Here is a 15712-nt window from a genome sequence, read left to right as displayed (position 1 = left end):
ATGGATTCTCCATTTTATGCCCAAAACCGAAAATAAAGGGGTGTGTACATAGTTTATATTGTGTTGTTTATTTTTAAATGAAAACACAATCATAACACTAGGTAGTAGGCTTGCATGCCTAGTCTCTTGTGAAGAGCACAAATGAAAAGTGTTGGGCAATCTACCCAAGCAATTTTCGGCCATCCCACAAGAAAGAGAAGAGCCCTTCTTTTTCATAACCAATTCATTCATTTTTCCACTACATAATTTTCTAGAGTAAGAAAGTTGATATTCTCTACATCTTATGAGATTTCTAGAGAAATAAACCACAAAAATACTCCCTCTTGACCGAAATTTCAAGAGTGAAAATACAATTTATATTGTGTCAATTTTATAGTAAAACTAATATTATTACTAGATCTAAATAATATTGGTTATTAAGAGATTCCTTGGGTATATGCTTTTGGGAGGGATTCTACACTTGAATCCTTGTTCTTCCATTATAGGAAAGCACAAGAACAAAAGAAAAGGAGATTTCTTTTGTGCCCATAAAACCGAAATACCCATTGTAAGAATAATGTTTCTTCCTTATTTCGTTAATTTGTTTGCATGCATAAGTTCCATATTTAATTTTATGACAAATAAATTAAGACATATATGAGTATGTTAGTGTATATGATTCTACATTTCCTTCACTTCTAAGGACTATTACTGCTTCCAAGGTCGGTTAACGTTGGTCAACTGGTCTCTAAAAAGGGCGGGTATTACATAAACTCTCTCATCACTAAGCTTTTTAATGATTACAATTCACGCCTACATAATCAATCTATGATTAAGGTGGCATGAATTGGTGAGTTAGTGTCTCCTTAAACAATCAAAGATTGGGGTGACATCTAATTCTCATTTATAGTTGGGATACAAAGAAAGCTAGAACAAGATAGACCCTTAAAATAAACAGCATCATTGAGTCACACAAACAACAACACTAAAGCTCTCGGGAAAAAATGCTCTCATCACCGAGCTTTTAAATGAATCCAATTCACGACTTCATAATCAATTTAAGATAGAGGTGGCATGAATTGGTGAATTTGTGCCCCCTTAGCCAATCAAAGATTAGGATGACATCTAATTCTCATTTATAGTTTGGGACTTTGGGTAGTGAGAAAGCTAGAACAAGACAAACCCTCAAAACGACATCATTGTGTCACACAAGCAACATCAACAGTAAAGACCAGGATCATACAGAAACCAAGTTATGCTTGTAAAAAAGCATAAACCAGGTGCAACAGAAGGACATCTATATTCCTGTATGCACCTGGTATATAAAACAAAACCAGGTACATACAGACCACGTCTATATGTAGGTACATAGAACAAGAATTAGGTGGATACATAAGCAAGTTTCTGTATACTCCTATATGTACCTGGTTTCTATATGGATTAACATACAAGGAAAACCAAGTACATACAACCCAACAGTTGACAACACCAACCAATTTTCATAACATAAATACAGAAGACCTAACTAAAGCATGCTCAGAAAGAACAAACCTAACTAAAACATGTTTTAAAAAAAGAGATATAAATAAAACATCCTCAAAAACAAGAGATCTATGTACCAAGAAAAAAAAAAGAGATCTAACTAGAACTTGCTTTACAAAAAACAGATCTAACTAAAACATGTTAAAAACAGAAGATCCAAGTAAAACATGCTCAAAAACAAGAGATCTAACTTGTAGCCGGGAATTATGGTCAGTCAAACTTTATTTGTTAAGAAAAGTTTTGACTAAGCATAACTCCCGCCTACGAGTTCAGAAAGCGGTGAATTTTTCTTCAAATTCAAGGCCTTTACGTGATAATTGGTTTAATAAAAATTAACGTTTTCTGAACTCGTAGCTATGAAAAAAAAAGGTACACCTTTAAAAACGAAAAAATGGAGGGTACAAATGAGAAAATCTCATTTATTTTTAGATGAAACCTCACTTATTTCTTCTACGAGAAATTTTTGGGTCCTCGGAAGGTACTCACTCGGTACTCCTTCACCTAAATTGAATCTACCAAACGAAAGTATTATAAAGGAAATAGATAAATGAGGCACGGTCCTTTTAAAAGACCCAAGAATTTGTCTTCTTCGACCGTTCTACAACTATTTCGATAAGCTCAAAAAATAATTGAAACGGAGAGCTCGTTGTTGTTCTATATGTTTCAAAGCCATCCTAAGGGAATTAGTTAGTGAGCTTAATGACAAAAAACGTTCCTTAATTTCGTGAATAGAGTAACGTTTAACTCTTGTTCTCCCAAAATCATACTTTCAAAAACAACAACGTGGCATCCTAAGCTATCAAATATAGATCGATGAGCCTTTGCTTTAACGTGTGGACATCACACTCTTTTCTCTGCTTCCCTCTTTCTCTATCATTTCATCTTTATATTCTTTCCTTCCCTATTTTTCCACAATTCCAACCTTAATTTCCTCAAATTTGAAGATATTATTCATAAAGATCCAAACTTTATATTAAAAATGGCGACTTTAACAAAAATGAATTACTACCCAGATATTCAAATGCCTGTAAAATCTGAATTCCACCGGAAATTCACGAATTTGGGGAATATTTCAGTGATGGGTCGATCAAAGAAAGGTAAAAGAAGAGGGTTTGTAAGAGCGTTTAAGGAAGGAAACGATGTTGAAGAGAGGGAATTGAGATTGAAAGTGGAAAGAAATGGAAATGGAAATGAAATTCTAAGTTCAATAAGATCAGGAATTGTGAGATTGTGTAAATGGCCTGCTGGTGATGAGAATAGAGATGCTTTAGCTGAGCTTGAGAATGTTCTTTTCTCGGTATGATAGTTTCTTTAATTAATGATTTACTATATTTGTTACACAAATTCGTGTTTAAGACGGAAGTATCATTATTATCAACATGTGCTAGTATTTTGATCCCTTTTTATGCAAGACCTATTATATTAGTTAAGGCAAATTGACGATTTAGTACTTTATGAGTAAACAGAGTACTTTATGAGATTTGTTTATTGTTTGACTATGAGTTGACTGATTAGTGACAACAGCAAATCTAATTTATGGATAATTAATAAAAAATGATGCCACTTATGAATAGGAGTTGATAATTAATTGTACTGTGTAGAGTAGTGGTGTGACCTTTTTGGATTTCGGAGTGTTAAAACACTGAAAAGGGTCTGGGTCACACCCATAAGCAGGAGAGGTAGCCCGCTTCATAATTTCACCACGGTATCAATTGGTAATAGGAATGGTAGTTCATTGATTTGCTCGGTATGAAGTAATGAACGTCCACTATGGCATTTTATTTTATATTGTGAGTTTCGTAGATAGGTGCAGGAATGCCTTAGAAGGTCGTATATCTTATTGTTTGAGTATCACTCAGCTTGTAGCCTTCTCTTCTCAAGTTAAGGATGGATATTTCCATCTTAAACAAAAATTTGTGTCTCAAGTTCAAGGGGATGTTGGTGATGTAAAGCTCAAGTATTGCTGATTGCTATTCATATCTTTGTATCAAAAAAACAATGTTAAGGGAGCGCCTGAAAAATCATCTGCTATCTCTGCCTTTGTGTTGATGCTCAATAGTAGATGAACACTATTGATTTATATGTTGCGTTTTGCTTCGACTACTTCATTATTAATTTGTTACTCATATATGTATTGGTTTCGACATGGATAGGCCGGTCAGCATCTTGGAAGGTACATTGCTACCATGATGAGCACAGGGGTTGTTTTATTAACTGGGTTTCAGCTGTCAGGTTAGTAGAATATATCTACTTTTGAATCATGGAACTCATGTGCATATACTTCTACTATTTGCTAACCCGCTAGATTTTCTAATTTTTAGGAGGCGATGGTCAGATGAATGACTTGATCTGGTACAGCTGGCTTGGAGGGATTATAATTGGCACTATGGTAGGGGCTAACATGGTCCTGGATGAGCATTGTCGAGCTGGTCCAAGAAATGTCGTTATAACTGGAAGGTACAATGCCAAAACTCATCACCTCATCATTATGGTTGAGCATAGAGCTAGACTTCTTCAATAATTCCTACTAGATGTGTGTGTTCACCTAATCACGTGTAGATGGATGCTCTTTCGCTGTTTAATACTGTAATGCAGAACTAAATTCATCTGAAATTTGGCTGCCTAACCTCAGTTGTGGACCTATGGTAAAATGCACCATTTTGTTATGTTGCAACCATTGCCTGACCTATCTTTTTGTTTTTGTTTCCAATTGGACATCCGAAGAGCTTATGATGTCCCCTATACCTTGTGATCTTATTGAAGTATTAAGATCCGTTATGTTGGAGGTTACTACATACAGTACCATTTATGTCTTCTTTAATTCGCTTTGGTGGCTAACCCACATCAAATTCGCGAATCATTTCTTCAAATATAAGTGGAGAAAAAGATGTCAAATTCCACACGTTTTAATTTATGAAAATAAAAATTTTCATATTTTTATTTTTGCAAAGTTCTAAATGTATGGTGTGAGAAATAAAAGTTGACATCCTGTTTGACCACTAACATTAAATGAGAAAATATGAACAGGGTGGAGAGAGATGAGTGAGCATTACTAATTGTCTTATCATGTGTTCGACTTTTCTTTTCCTTTTCTGGTATTTGTGAGGTGCCGGTCTTGTTTAGTTTGGATTATTGTCTATATATCAGCTGTCTTTCTGGTTTTTTTTTTTTTTTTTTTTTTTTTGTGTTGTTGAACTGAGGTTCGAACAAATGTTTACCTTACACTCTTATTCTTTGGTGCAGTACGAGAGGACTTGGTAAAGCACTCGCGAGGGAATTTCTTCTTTCTGGGGATCGTGTAGTCGTCACCTCCCGAAGGTGGGTATTCTGGAAAATGTGGATCATTTTTTCCTTCCTTTCCTCTTTAATATTCTCTCACACTTCAATGTCTTGAATACAGCGTTGATTCAGTAAATGAAACCGTAAAAGAGCTTGAAGAAAACCTAAGGGAAATGGCATCTGCAAATGGGAAAACCCTGAGGCACTCAAAAGTGGTTGGCATGCCATGTGATGTTTGTAAACCTGATGAAGTGAGGAACTTGGCAAAATTCGCTATTAATGAACTAGGCTCAGTTGACATTTGGGTGAGTTTTATTTTCATCCCAATTATCGCTGTGCAACGAGCAGTATTATTGAAATGTATGGTCGACTAACAATGCTGGAATGAACTAGGTTCAGTACCATCACTTTGATAGCCTTGAGTTATTGACTGCATATCTTGGAATATGTGACAGATTAACAATGCTGGAATGAACAAAGGTTTTCGGCCCTTATTACAGTTCACCGATGAAGATATCACGCAGGTGCGCTGTTGTGATGTGCTACCTTTCATATGACTAGAAAAGTTTTTTTTTTTTTTTGTTTGAACAATGTCCATCTCTAGTCCCTTCTTTTTCAACAAGATACTGAAATACTGAATCATCAACTACTAAAGACACATGACGACATTTTGGTTAAGCAATTTGACAGTCAAATCACATTAGTGTTTTCTCGAAATATTCTCAGTGAGGTATGTTTCCATCTAATGGAGCTAAAGATTTAATATTCTTTGGTTTAAATTACAACGGAACATAGCAAAATTGCATACTATACTGAATGCGCTTCTTCTCATTGTGCAATAGAATTCGATGCAATTTCCCATGCATTTTTCACTATGGTCATTTTAATACAGGGAGAGATTACATACGTCTGACCCCCTACCCGTCATTTGCGAGAGCCCGTGAGGCAGTTGGGATAATGTTGTTTTGCTTATCTAAAGTTTGACTAATTGAATACCTCTTTTGGATTACATGTAGATTGTCTCGACAAATTTGGTAGGATCTATAATCTGCACCCGAGAAGCAATGCAAGTTATGAAAAGTCAAGAAAAGGGCGGTCACATTTTTAATATGGATGGTGCCGGGTCTGGGGGTTCTAGTACACCATTGACGGCTGTGTAAGTGCTACATCTCCGGCCAGGATATCATGAATTTTAACAATACGATTCTAGTACTTCTTTTCTAAGTGGCCACTAATCTTCCTACAGTTATGGGTCCACAAAATGTGGTCTACGGCAGCTTCAAAGCTCGCTCCTAAAGGAAGTTAGACGGACAAACATAGGTGTCCATACCGCATCCCCGGGAATGGTGCTAACTGATTTATTACTGAGGTACATTTCTCAAGGAATCCCGTCTTTCTAAAACTTTCTGCACAAATTCAAAACAAGTGTTGGTCGAATTCTAGGTTTCAGAGTTAACAGTTGGAAAGGTGGTTGTTGAACTTCGCATACTACCTTGCTTTTCTATGTTAATTGGCTTCTCAAAATTGTTCTATGTTTCCTGTGCAGTGGCTCGAGTCTTCAGAACAAAAAAATGTTCAACATCATCTGTGAACTTCCAGAGACGGTTGCGAGATCTTTGGTGCCACGCATGCGGGTTGTGAAGGGTAGCGGAAAGGCTATCAATTACTTGACCCCACCAAGAATTTTGATTGCCCTGGTTACAGCATGGGTACGACGAGCTCGCTGGTTTGATGACCAGGTACCAATCAATGTTACACAAATCCACATCATCTCTACACAGTACACACTGAGCAGAAACTTATACGAAACTGTCACGTACGAGACCTGTCATCATACACGTAATTAAATGAGAAATGCGTTTATGGCGGATCTTACATGTCATCACACGTCATAGGTGAGAGTAGTGTGAGGTCGTCTCATATAAAACTCACTTCTAATCTATCAGGACTATGACATATCACATGTCAGGCGCGAGTGGTTTAAAACATTTTAACAGATGTTGCGCATTCCGAGTTTATTCAGTTTGGTTTTAGAGGGACCCACTGAATATCTCCAGTTTTTCAAAAGAAAACAAAAGTTTTTCAATATTTTCTAATAGTTTCCGCTGGTGTTCCAGGGTAGGGCAGTATATGCTGCTGAAGCAGATAGAATCCGGAATTGGGCCGAGAATCGAACACGATTTTCATTCACGGATGCAATGGAAATGTATACAGAGAATGCTTGGGTTTCAGTTTTCTCTCTCTCGGTCGTGTGTGCCTTCATCATACTTTCGAGCACTACTGGAAGCACATTCCATGGAACCTAAACTTGTTGACAGATCATTCTTTTGAAAACGCATTCTAAGCACATACGACAATACTAAGCAGTAAGCTATTCTGTGCAAACTAATCAGAAGAAAATCGATTCTTGAACAACTAATGCCTGCCTATTGGACTACGAAGATTTTCCGGCAATGAAATGTTGTAAAGGATGTGTATATAGGTTTCCTAAGTCGGCTTAGTTTTACAGATTTTAGGGTTCTCTTTTTATGTTCACCATCATTGTATACTTTGTAGTATGTGCTTCATTTGTAGACTTGTAGTTATACATTTGATTATTTTCAAAATGTATACAGGGTATCATGTTTCATTTTCTATTAAAAAGCCGTGGATCCTTAATTCCTTCTGTACAAAATTTAGGGAGCGATATTCCTTCTAACTTAACTCGCTTTATAGCCATCTACAATAGGTGCAAAGTGAATTGTTGAAATCACGAGATTCTTAGCTTTACTCGCGTTATTGCCATGATGGCCCTGTTTATGTTTGGTAAACAGCAGATTAATTTCAGCATAAGCAGATAGTAAAAAGCAGATTATAAATGGCAGATTTTATCAAAGGTTTGAGTAGCATATTATAATTAGCAGAATTAATTTGAGCGTTTGGTAATTGGCAGATTACGATTAGTAGATTCTCAGTTTTGTTCGTAAAATGGAGAAAATTTTCCTATTTTACAATATGCTAACCAATATGCTGGGGTAAGCAGCAAATTGACCCCAAATATATTGTTTCAATATGCTGTTTACCAAACACTAAAATTGGCATATTGATTGGTCAAACATGCTAAAGCCCTTGAATATGCTAAAAATGGACTAATATGCCGTTTACCAAACATCTCCGATATGTAGCAGGATTAGCAGTTTAGGTTAAAATGTCGATGATAATTATACTAAGGGGGCGTTTGGTTGGAGGTCTATAAGAAAGGGAAAGGGAAACAAAGTTATAGATTTCCTTTGTTGGTGTTTGTTTGACACAAACAAAGAGTGAAATTCCCTTCCTTACCTCTCAATCCGTTTAATTCCTTACCCCCACTCCCCCAAGGTATGAAATTTCATTACCCTTGTTACCCTTCAACCACCTTATTTACCTACCACCACACTTACGACTCCCACCACACCCGTCACCATCAAGACGCCATCGCCACCGCCACAGCCACCCCACATAAATCACCACCACCACCGCCACCGCCACCACCACCATCACCACCACAGTCACTCCATTACCACCACCACCACCAAGACGCTACCACCACCACCACCACCACCACCACCCCATCTAACCCACCACCACCAAAACCACCACCACAACCACCCCACATAAACCACCACCGCAACACCACCTCCATAACCACCATGACGTCACCACTACCACCACAGCCACCCCACTACCACCACAACCACAGCCACCGCCACCATCACCACCACCACCACCTAAACCACCACCCGTACACCAAAACAAACCACAACCCACCACACTTCATTTTTTTGATATAACTAAACAACTAGTTAAGTTTTAGGTAATCCCTTATCTTTCCCACTCTTATCTTTTCTAATTTCCTTTCTCTTTCCCTTTCTCTAACCAAACGCCCCCTAATATGTCAACCACGAATAGCGGTTGGGTCCTTAAAGAGCATATGCAGAGGTGAGGCTCCCCATATTTTCTCTTTCCTTCTCTTATTCGTCCACCTCATTTTCCACTAACTTTTCCATTTACCCTTCCAAATTTATATTTATATCTATGCAATAATGGGGTTCCCCAACAATATTAATTTACACCCACAAATTTGGAAGCCTCCCCAAAAGCAACTCAAAAACCTTACTTTTTCTTTGGGGACCTTCCCTACAAATAGAAGAGTTCCATTTGTTGCGAGGGTGTGTGCAATAATGGGGTTCTCCATTTGAGGAGAGAGAGGCCATATGGGGAGGTTAGCTTCACAATTTTGCGGATGTTCTAAGACCATCCCAAAGCAAGGTCAATTGCTTGGTCATGGTTAATTAAGTCATTAGTATTGTTAATGTGTGACCAAAGGTGGTCAATTTGTAACCAAAAACAAGAAATGGTCAATTTGTGACCAAGGTTGGTCAAAAGTGATGATCATATTGACCTTCTATGTGTCAATTTCTTATTGGTTGAACAATTATACAACAATAAAAAAAACTACTCTACACTAATCTACACTACTCTACTCTACTTTCGTAACTAGAATTTGGGAAAACTTTCGTAACTAGAATTTGCTTTTAATACATTTTATCATTTCGTAGTATTTAATGTTTTTAAAAAAAAATATATGCGGTATTTTATATGTCGAATCATGTTTTTCAATACTTTTTTTTAATTGTTAATGAAATCGTCTAATCACTTTTCAAAATTACAACGTTATTTAATATTTTTTTCGTAAAGTACAACATAAGATTAATATAGTCGTAAAATATTAGGATAGTTTTTTTTATTAAGATATTTACAATAATAGAAAAATAACTATATTTATAAAATGTTAGAAAAAATAATTGTAAAAGTAAGAGAGAGAAAAGTGAGGTAGAAAATGTGGAAAATGATTGAGAATGTTGTAAAGTGGAAAATGATTGGGTTGATAACCTAGGTCGCGACCTTCTGCTTGGGAGGGTAAAAATGGGTCATGGTTAATAAGGTGGGATTAAGAATAAAATCGGGTCGCGACCTAATTAGCGCGACCACTGCTTGGGGATTGTCTAAGGGTACGATTTTGACCAGTACTATGAAGGCAGACCATATTTGACTACTACTCTAGTAAATAGGGGCGACCGGAATCGGTTTGGACCGAAACCGGAATCGACAAAATTCATGGACCGGGACCAGACCGGATTACAAAAATTGCGGACCGGGACCGAACCGGAAAAATTCCGGTCCAAGACCGGACCGGACCGATTTGACCGGAATTACCTACTTTTTTCAAATTCCGGTCCAATAGGATCGAACCGGAATAAAAATACAATTTAAGAAAAAAAAATGCAAATAACAATAATTTCGGGCATTCCGGTCCAAACCGGTCCGGACCGGAAAATACCGGTCCCGAACCGGAAACCAAAATCTGGGAAAATGGTAGACCGGAGACCGGACCGAAATTTTTAATTTCGGTTTCGGTCCACTAGATTCCGGTCCGGACCGGATTATGCCCACCCCTACTACTCTACTAGTAAACACAACCAATTGAAAAGAAGCCCGAATCTCACAAAACCCTAATTTGTTCTCTCCTTTATAAACACCTCTCCAACTTTCCCAACCTCATCATCATCCGTCACACTATTCATCACTAATTCCTTCCCCCAAATCCCTCTTCTATTTCTTCAATCTCTTCAGTTTTCTGCAGTTTTTCAATCAACAATTAGGTTTTATTTTTCAAAAGAAAGAGGACAATGACGAGTTGTATCAGGTCTCGTTCGTCGTAATGGCGATCTTCTTCGCCTTGCCGACCATTCTTATATCACCACCCATAACCTGAGTCCTTTTCTTTTTCCTTTCTTTTTTTAATTAATTTGGCCGATGATTTAAATATTTTTAATAGACAAGCATATGTCTGATTAAATCATGATGTTAGCCTAATCTTCTCTATGAGGCCTAATTTGTTTTTTTAAATTTCAAATCAATTTTATGTTAATTATTTTGATTAATTTTGTGATAGTTTGTCAATGATGCAACTAGTGATGTAAAATTGTATGAAAATATTTTAGTGATTACGATCTCACTACTGCCTTCCTTCTGAGACAATTCAATATTTTAATTTTTTCAATTTTATTTTTTCGATTCAAATTTTTGATTTAATTTGTTAATTGTCATAAAAGAGGTCGTATGATGAGATAATAACGCATAGTTCATATGATTAATCTGTGATTAATATAAAGAAATTAGTCTTTCGCTCCTATCTGATGATCTCTGTAATTCAATTTCTAAGTATTTTTTAAAATTTGATTTTGATAGTTAAATTATTGTTTATAAATGGCGAAGATGATCGAGTGCTTAAACTTATTTCTGACACCTCTTGTATGAGAAGACTATTATAAATAGTTCTTCATTGAGCAGATAATGCAACTTTTCTGAGCCATTTTATAATCTTATTTCAACAGTGTTTCTCGTCTCGATTATTTGTTAACGTTTCTTTGTGGCGATATTATAATTAAAGGTAAACGAATGATTGGAATGAAGTTAGTTTAAATACTAGTAGTTATTCAGGCAACCCCCTAACAAAAATCAATTGATAAGGGAGGTGTTAATCTGCTCGGAAATGAATGTCTTCGGTTCTTCAGACCTGCTGAGATATTAATCTTTGAAGCAGGTCTAGTAATTCTGAAGTAAATTATTTGTGATTTGTGTTCCGTGGTTAATAGTTGAGAAAGTGATGATTATAGTTTGTCGCCCCAGACTTATTAACAGCCTGAGTGGTGTTATGTGGTGATTGACCTTTTTAATCTGATTATTACTCTCCTCGTTTGAATTGCGAAAATTGTAGAGTAGAGACTAGCTTACAATACTCCGTATTTTATTTAAGTAGGTCTAATTATTAGATGTAATGGATGATTAAATTGCCATTAAAGACATTCTGAAATTATAAAGTTGAACAACTGATTTATGCACCCGAAAATAGATAAATAAACAACTAATCGGAATATTAGCTTAAACCTGAAATTCATAAGTAACAACTAACAAATGGTGATTTTTCAAATGTAAAAGTACCATTACACAACTAAACTGGACATAGGAGGAGCTCGTACAAAATTGACAAAATGGCGTATAATTCTGTCCAAAAATTCTTTTTACACCATTGTTAATTGCGAAATCATACCTTAATTTACTTGATAAACCTAAAATACCTTTTTTACAATCATTATTGCGATATATCACTAATTATAACAAACTAGTTTAAATCTTGTGCAAATTGCACGGGATTGTAGAATCAAGTGTTGTTATTTATGAATAATGTTTAAAATATGATCAGCCGTATTTAAAATTTTCGATTTGTATTATAATCTCATATGCAATCACTGAATATGTATATGAGTATGTTACCGACGTACTAAAAATATCGTAATGTTAACAACACGGTTTATATTCAAAGTATATTAAAACACAATGAACCTATATAAATTTGAAATATCATAACGTTGTTACAATATACAATCATAAGTAAATGGTAATACCAAAATCTCAAAATTTTCTTCATTATATATGTATTTTTCATTGTCACAAGTCACAACTCACTCATAAATTAGAGTTGTTAACCCATTTTCACTTGTGATGCAACGTATTGTTAAACATGTGTAAACACTAATCTTAGAAATAACAACCTTATTATCATATACAGCCAAATAACTGTTTTATTAGGCAAGATTATACATTTTAAGGTGAATTTTGTAATTTTAAATATTATTGTCATTGCTTCAGGCCCAAACCCCATTTTTTTTTTTTTTTTTTTTTTGATTTTTTTTTGATTAGGTAAGTCATGACTATCCCTAAAGCCCGTCATTACTCGTATTTTTGTGAATGTTAAGTAATCTATTTGGTATTTTTCCTTTTTAATTTCAATACCCATTTTTTAATCGTGTCATTATTATTTGGAGCTATTTTTTTCAAATAATATCTATGTGAAGCTTTACTCATAAACTCTTAGTTATTTTTTTACAGTAATTAAAATTTTCATCCATAATTTTTTATGCTAGAATTTGGTTGTATTTTTTTCGTATTTTTGTCATTTTTTGTATTTTTGTTGCTTTAAATCAACTTTTTAGATTAGTTTTTATTTTTAATATTTTTGGTATGCTGATATTGATATGAAATATTTATGGTAAGTGTATGTTATGTTATTTATATACAAAATAAAAAATGGATATAACTTTATTTGATTTACTTGATATAGTTTAACTAACATTTTTGGTCATATTCTTCCAAAAATTCTTTAAAGTAACTAATTTTAGAATGTCATTTATCTGATTTACTTGATTTGTTAAAATTAAAAATGAAAATAATACTAATAAACGTACAAAGTATTTACTAAGTTGTAAACACTAATGTAAAAGTCAACCAAAAAAAATAATTTCATGTAATCTCAGCATGGCCCACCATTACTGATTTTTTGAGGAAATGGGAAAAAAAAACTGCATATGATGACGTGGGTTAATAATGATGTTCTAAATGTTCTTGTATTAATAAAGATAAGATTTTCTGAAGTTCCACTTAACAAATGAGAAGAGTTTGTATTTGAAATTGAGGACTATGACGAGTTATATCAGGTCTCGTTCGTCGTAATCGGTAATCTTCATTGCCTTGCCGACAAATCCTATATCACTGAGTCCATCCCTGTTTTTCACTCTTTTTTGTTTTTTAAAGTTTTAAATATGTATATTTATTTTAAGTAAAATGTTCTTATTTTAGGTAATTTGTACTCAGTATTAGGCTCCGTTTGCCAAGACATTTCAGGTACCTGTTTTGACTAAAGTAGCTTTTTTGAGAAAAATTTCAGGTAGCTTATTTTTCTGTAAGTGTTTGGCAAGTAGCTTATTTGCCCAAATAAGCTACCTAAAATGAAATGCTACATAGAGTAGCATTTCACATTTCAGGTACCTGATTCTTGGTAATGTTACTTTTTTACCCTTTCAATTTATAATATATTAAATAATTATTATATCCTTTTACGTCATTTTACCAAAATAAGTTACCTTTTCAGTTAGTTTGCCAAACGATTTTTTATATAATCAGTCACCTTATCAGCTCGTAATTTTCAGTTACCTTATCAGCTACCTTTTCAGGTTTCAGATAACTTTTCAGTTTCCAGGTACCTTTTCAGGTTTCAGCTACCTTTTCAGATCGTTTTGCCAAACAGAGCCTTAATTCGGCCAATATTTTGTTTTTTACAAATTTAAAATCAGATTTCTGATGATTACCGAGTATTATTTTGTTTAGTTTTTGATTATGTTAAGCTACCGATTTAAAATTGTGTACAAATCACATTTCTGTTGATTGCCGATTAGTTAATTCTAGAGCTGCCAAACCTGGCCTGGGCAGTGGGCAGAATGGGTGGCCCGAGCATGTAATTCTATTTTCTAGAGCAGGCAAACCGTTATTTCCTTCTTTCCTTTCTTCACAAAATCTCTTAGAAGACGGCGATATCCGTCACAAGCTTGTGACGGATATAATTTCATCTCATAAAATACCCATGAGAGGTGAGTGGGGAGCACATGGGGGAAGCCCCACCTTATCCCCTCTCCCTTTTTGTGAGAGGTCTTTAGCTTGTGACGGAATATCATTTGTTTTTTTCTGGGATGATTAGGATGAAGAAAGTATTGATTTGGAAACTTGTTTATCTTATATGTGTATATAAAAATGGGTTGAAGCGTCGTGGATGCGACACGTGTCAACCCAGTATTAAATATATGTATTAATTACAGCTAAACATTACACGTGTCAACCCAATATAATCATAATCAATGCTACATAAATCTTAGCAAAGTATTAACTATAGTTTAATAAATGTATAATAATTACATTGATTTGATTTTATATTTATATAAAAAAAAGTGATAAAAATTCTAAAATGTAAATCATTACCTTAATTTTGAAAAATGCATTAAATTGAGTACACTTTCCATTATATTTATTGAAATATTTTGATATATACAGATGATTAAAGTGAGTGTCTCACAATGCGTTTTACTTACTTGATGAAAAACATTTTGAGAAAGTTATAATACTTAGATCATCAAATTTTTTAAGAAAAATATATTTGGAAGAATCATTATGTTTATTAAAAACAAAATTTAAAGATAACTACTAAGAGATAAGTTTTTATGATTTGATAATGAAAAAATTATATTGGACAAATTAAATACATATGAGATTTAAAAGGTTTTAAATAATGTGTATATATATAAAACTGTGTTGAAACGTTGTAGATGCGCCATGTATCGTATATATCCTTAATGACAAGTATTAATTACAGCTAATCATTTAAAATGAACATAATAAATGCTGTATAAAATTCAGCTATTAATTATATTTTAATAAATTTTATTATAAAATTACATTAAATAATTACGGTAGTTGATTCTAAATTTATTAAAAAAAATACTTTGATAAAAATTCTAAAATATAGATAATTACGTTCATTGCGAAAAATTCTTTAAATTGAGTATAATTTTTATTATATTTATTGAAATATTTTGATATGTAGAGATAATTAAAGTGAGTGTCTCACAATGTGTGTTACATTTATGTAAATTTTTTTTTTGGGAAAGTTATAAAATATAGACCATTAAGAAAAATATATTTGGAAGAGTCATTTATTTACTAAAAACAAAACTTAAAGAAAACTAATAACAGATAAGTTTTTATAGTGTGAATGAAAAAAAAAATATTGCAACAAATTAAATACACATGAGATTTCGTGGGGTTTAAATTGTGTGATAAAGAGTATTTGTAAGAGTACGTAAGTATACAGTGATTGCATTTGAATAATCAAAACAAAATCAAAATAAAAGTAATGATTATTAAGTAATATAGTATTATAAATGATATGAAAAAGTGCAAAACACTTTACACCCAGTGAGTTGTATTTAAGAAACCAAAAGAG

The 15712-nt window shown here is 34.0% G+C and overlaps 1 protein-coding gene and 7 non-coding genes across 8 annotated transcripts; all 8 read left to right on the top strand.

Annotated features, from left to right (window-relative positions):
- Positions 1 to 2112: 2112 nt before the first annotated feature.
- Positions 2113 to 7406, top strand: LOC141605931 (putative chlorophyll(ide) b reductase NYC1, chloroplastic). Its single transcript, XM_074424860.1, has 10 exons — positions 2113 to 2818; positions 3675 to 3753; positions 3843 to 3978; positions 4765 to 4839; positions 4922 to 5105; positions 5256 to 5324; positions 5817 to 5956; positions 6047 to 6169; positions 6347 to 6539; positions 6918 to 7406. The coding sequence occupies exons 1-10, from the start codon at positions 2501 to 2503 to the stop codon at positions 7104 to 7106; spliced, it is 1506 nt and encodes a 501-aa protein (XP_074280961.1). The 5' UTR covers positions 2113 to 2500; the 3' UTR covers positions 7107 to 7406.
- Positions 7407 to 10503: 3097 nt separating this feature from the next.
- On the top strand, positions 10504 to 10598 carry LOC141609921 (small nucleolar RNA Z43). Its single transcript, XR_012527824.1, has one exon. It is a non-coding gene; the product is annotated as a small nucleolar RNA Z43 (small nucleolar RNA).
- A 178-nt stretch (positions 10599 to 10776) lies between these two features.
- LOC141609931 (small nucleolar RNA U83) lies at positions 10777 to 10859 on the top strand. Its single transcript, XR_012527833.1, has one exon. It is a non-coding gene; the product is annotated as a small nucleolar RNA U83 (small nucleolar RNA).
- A 73-nt stretch (positions 10860 to 10932) lies between these two features.
- On the top strand, positions 10933 to 11027 carry LOC141609918 (small nucleolar RNA snR60/Z15/Z230/Z193/J17). The gene has a single exon (XR_012527821.1). It is a non-coding gene; the product is annotated as a small nucleolar RNA snR60/Z15/Z230/Z193/J17 (small nucleolar RNA).
- A 63-nt stretch (positions 11028 to 11090) lies between these two features.
- On the top strand, positions 11091 to 11193 carry LOC141609925 (small nucleolar RNA snoR1). Its single transcript, XR_012527828.1, has one exon. It is a non-coding gene; the product is annotated as a small nucleolar RNA snoR1 (small nucleolar RNA).
- Positions 11194 to 11320: 127 nt separating this feature from the next.
- On the top strand, positions 11321 to 11448 carry LOC141609940 (small nucleolar RNA snoR77). Its single transcript, XR_012527842.1, has one exon. It is a non-coding gene; the product is annotated as a small nucleolar RNA snoR77 (small nucleolar RNA).
- A 33-nt stretch (positions 11449 to 11481) lies between these two features.
- Positions 11482 to 11566, top strand: LOC141609944 (small nucleolar RNA U31b). The gene has a single exon (XR_012527845.1). It is a non-coding gene; the product is annotated as a small nucleolar RNA U31b (small nucleolar RNA).
- Positions 11567 to 13354: 1788 nt separating this feature from the next.
- On the top strand, positions 13355 to 13439 carry LOC141609923 (small nucleolar RNA Z43). Its single transcript, XR_012527826.1, has one exon. It is a non-coding gene; the product is annotated as a small nucleolar RNA Z43 (small nucleolar RNA).
- The last annotated feature ends 2273 nt before the right edge of the window (positions 13440 to 15712 follow it).

Source organism: Silene latifolia, chromosome 10 (genome assembly GCF_048544455.1).
Source record: "Silene latifolia isolate original U9 population chromosome 10, ASM4854445v1, whole genome shotgun sequence".
NCBI classification, from domain to species: Eukaryota; Viridiplantae; Streptophyta; class Magnoliopsida; order Caryophyllales; family Caryophyllaceae; genus Silene; species Silene latifolia.
The sequence above is the reverse complement of the archived record's forward strand: the minus strand, read 5'-3'. Positions and strand labels throughout refer to the sequence as shown.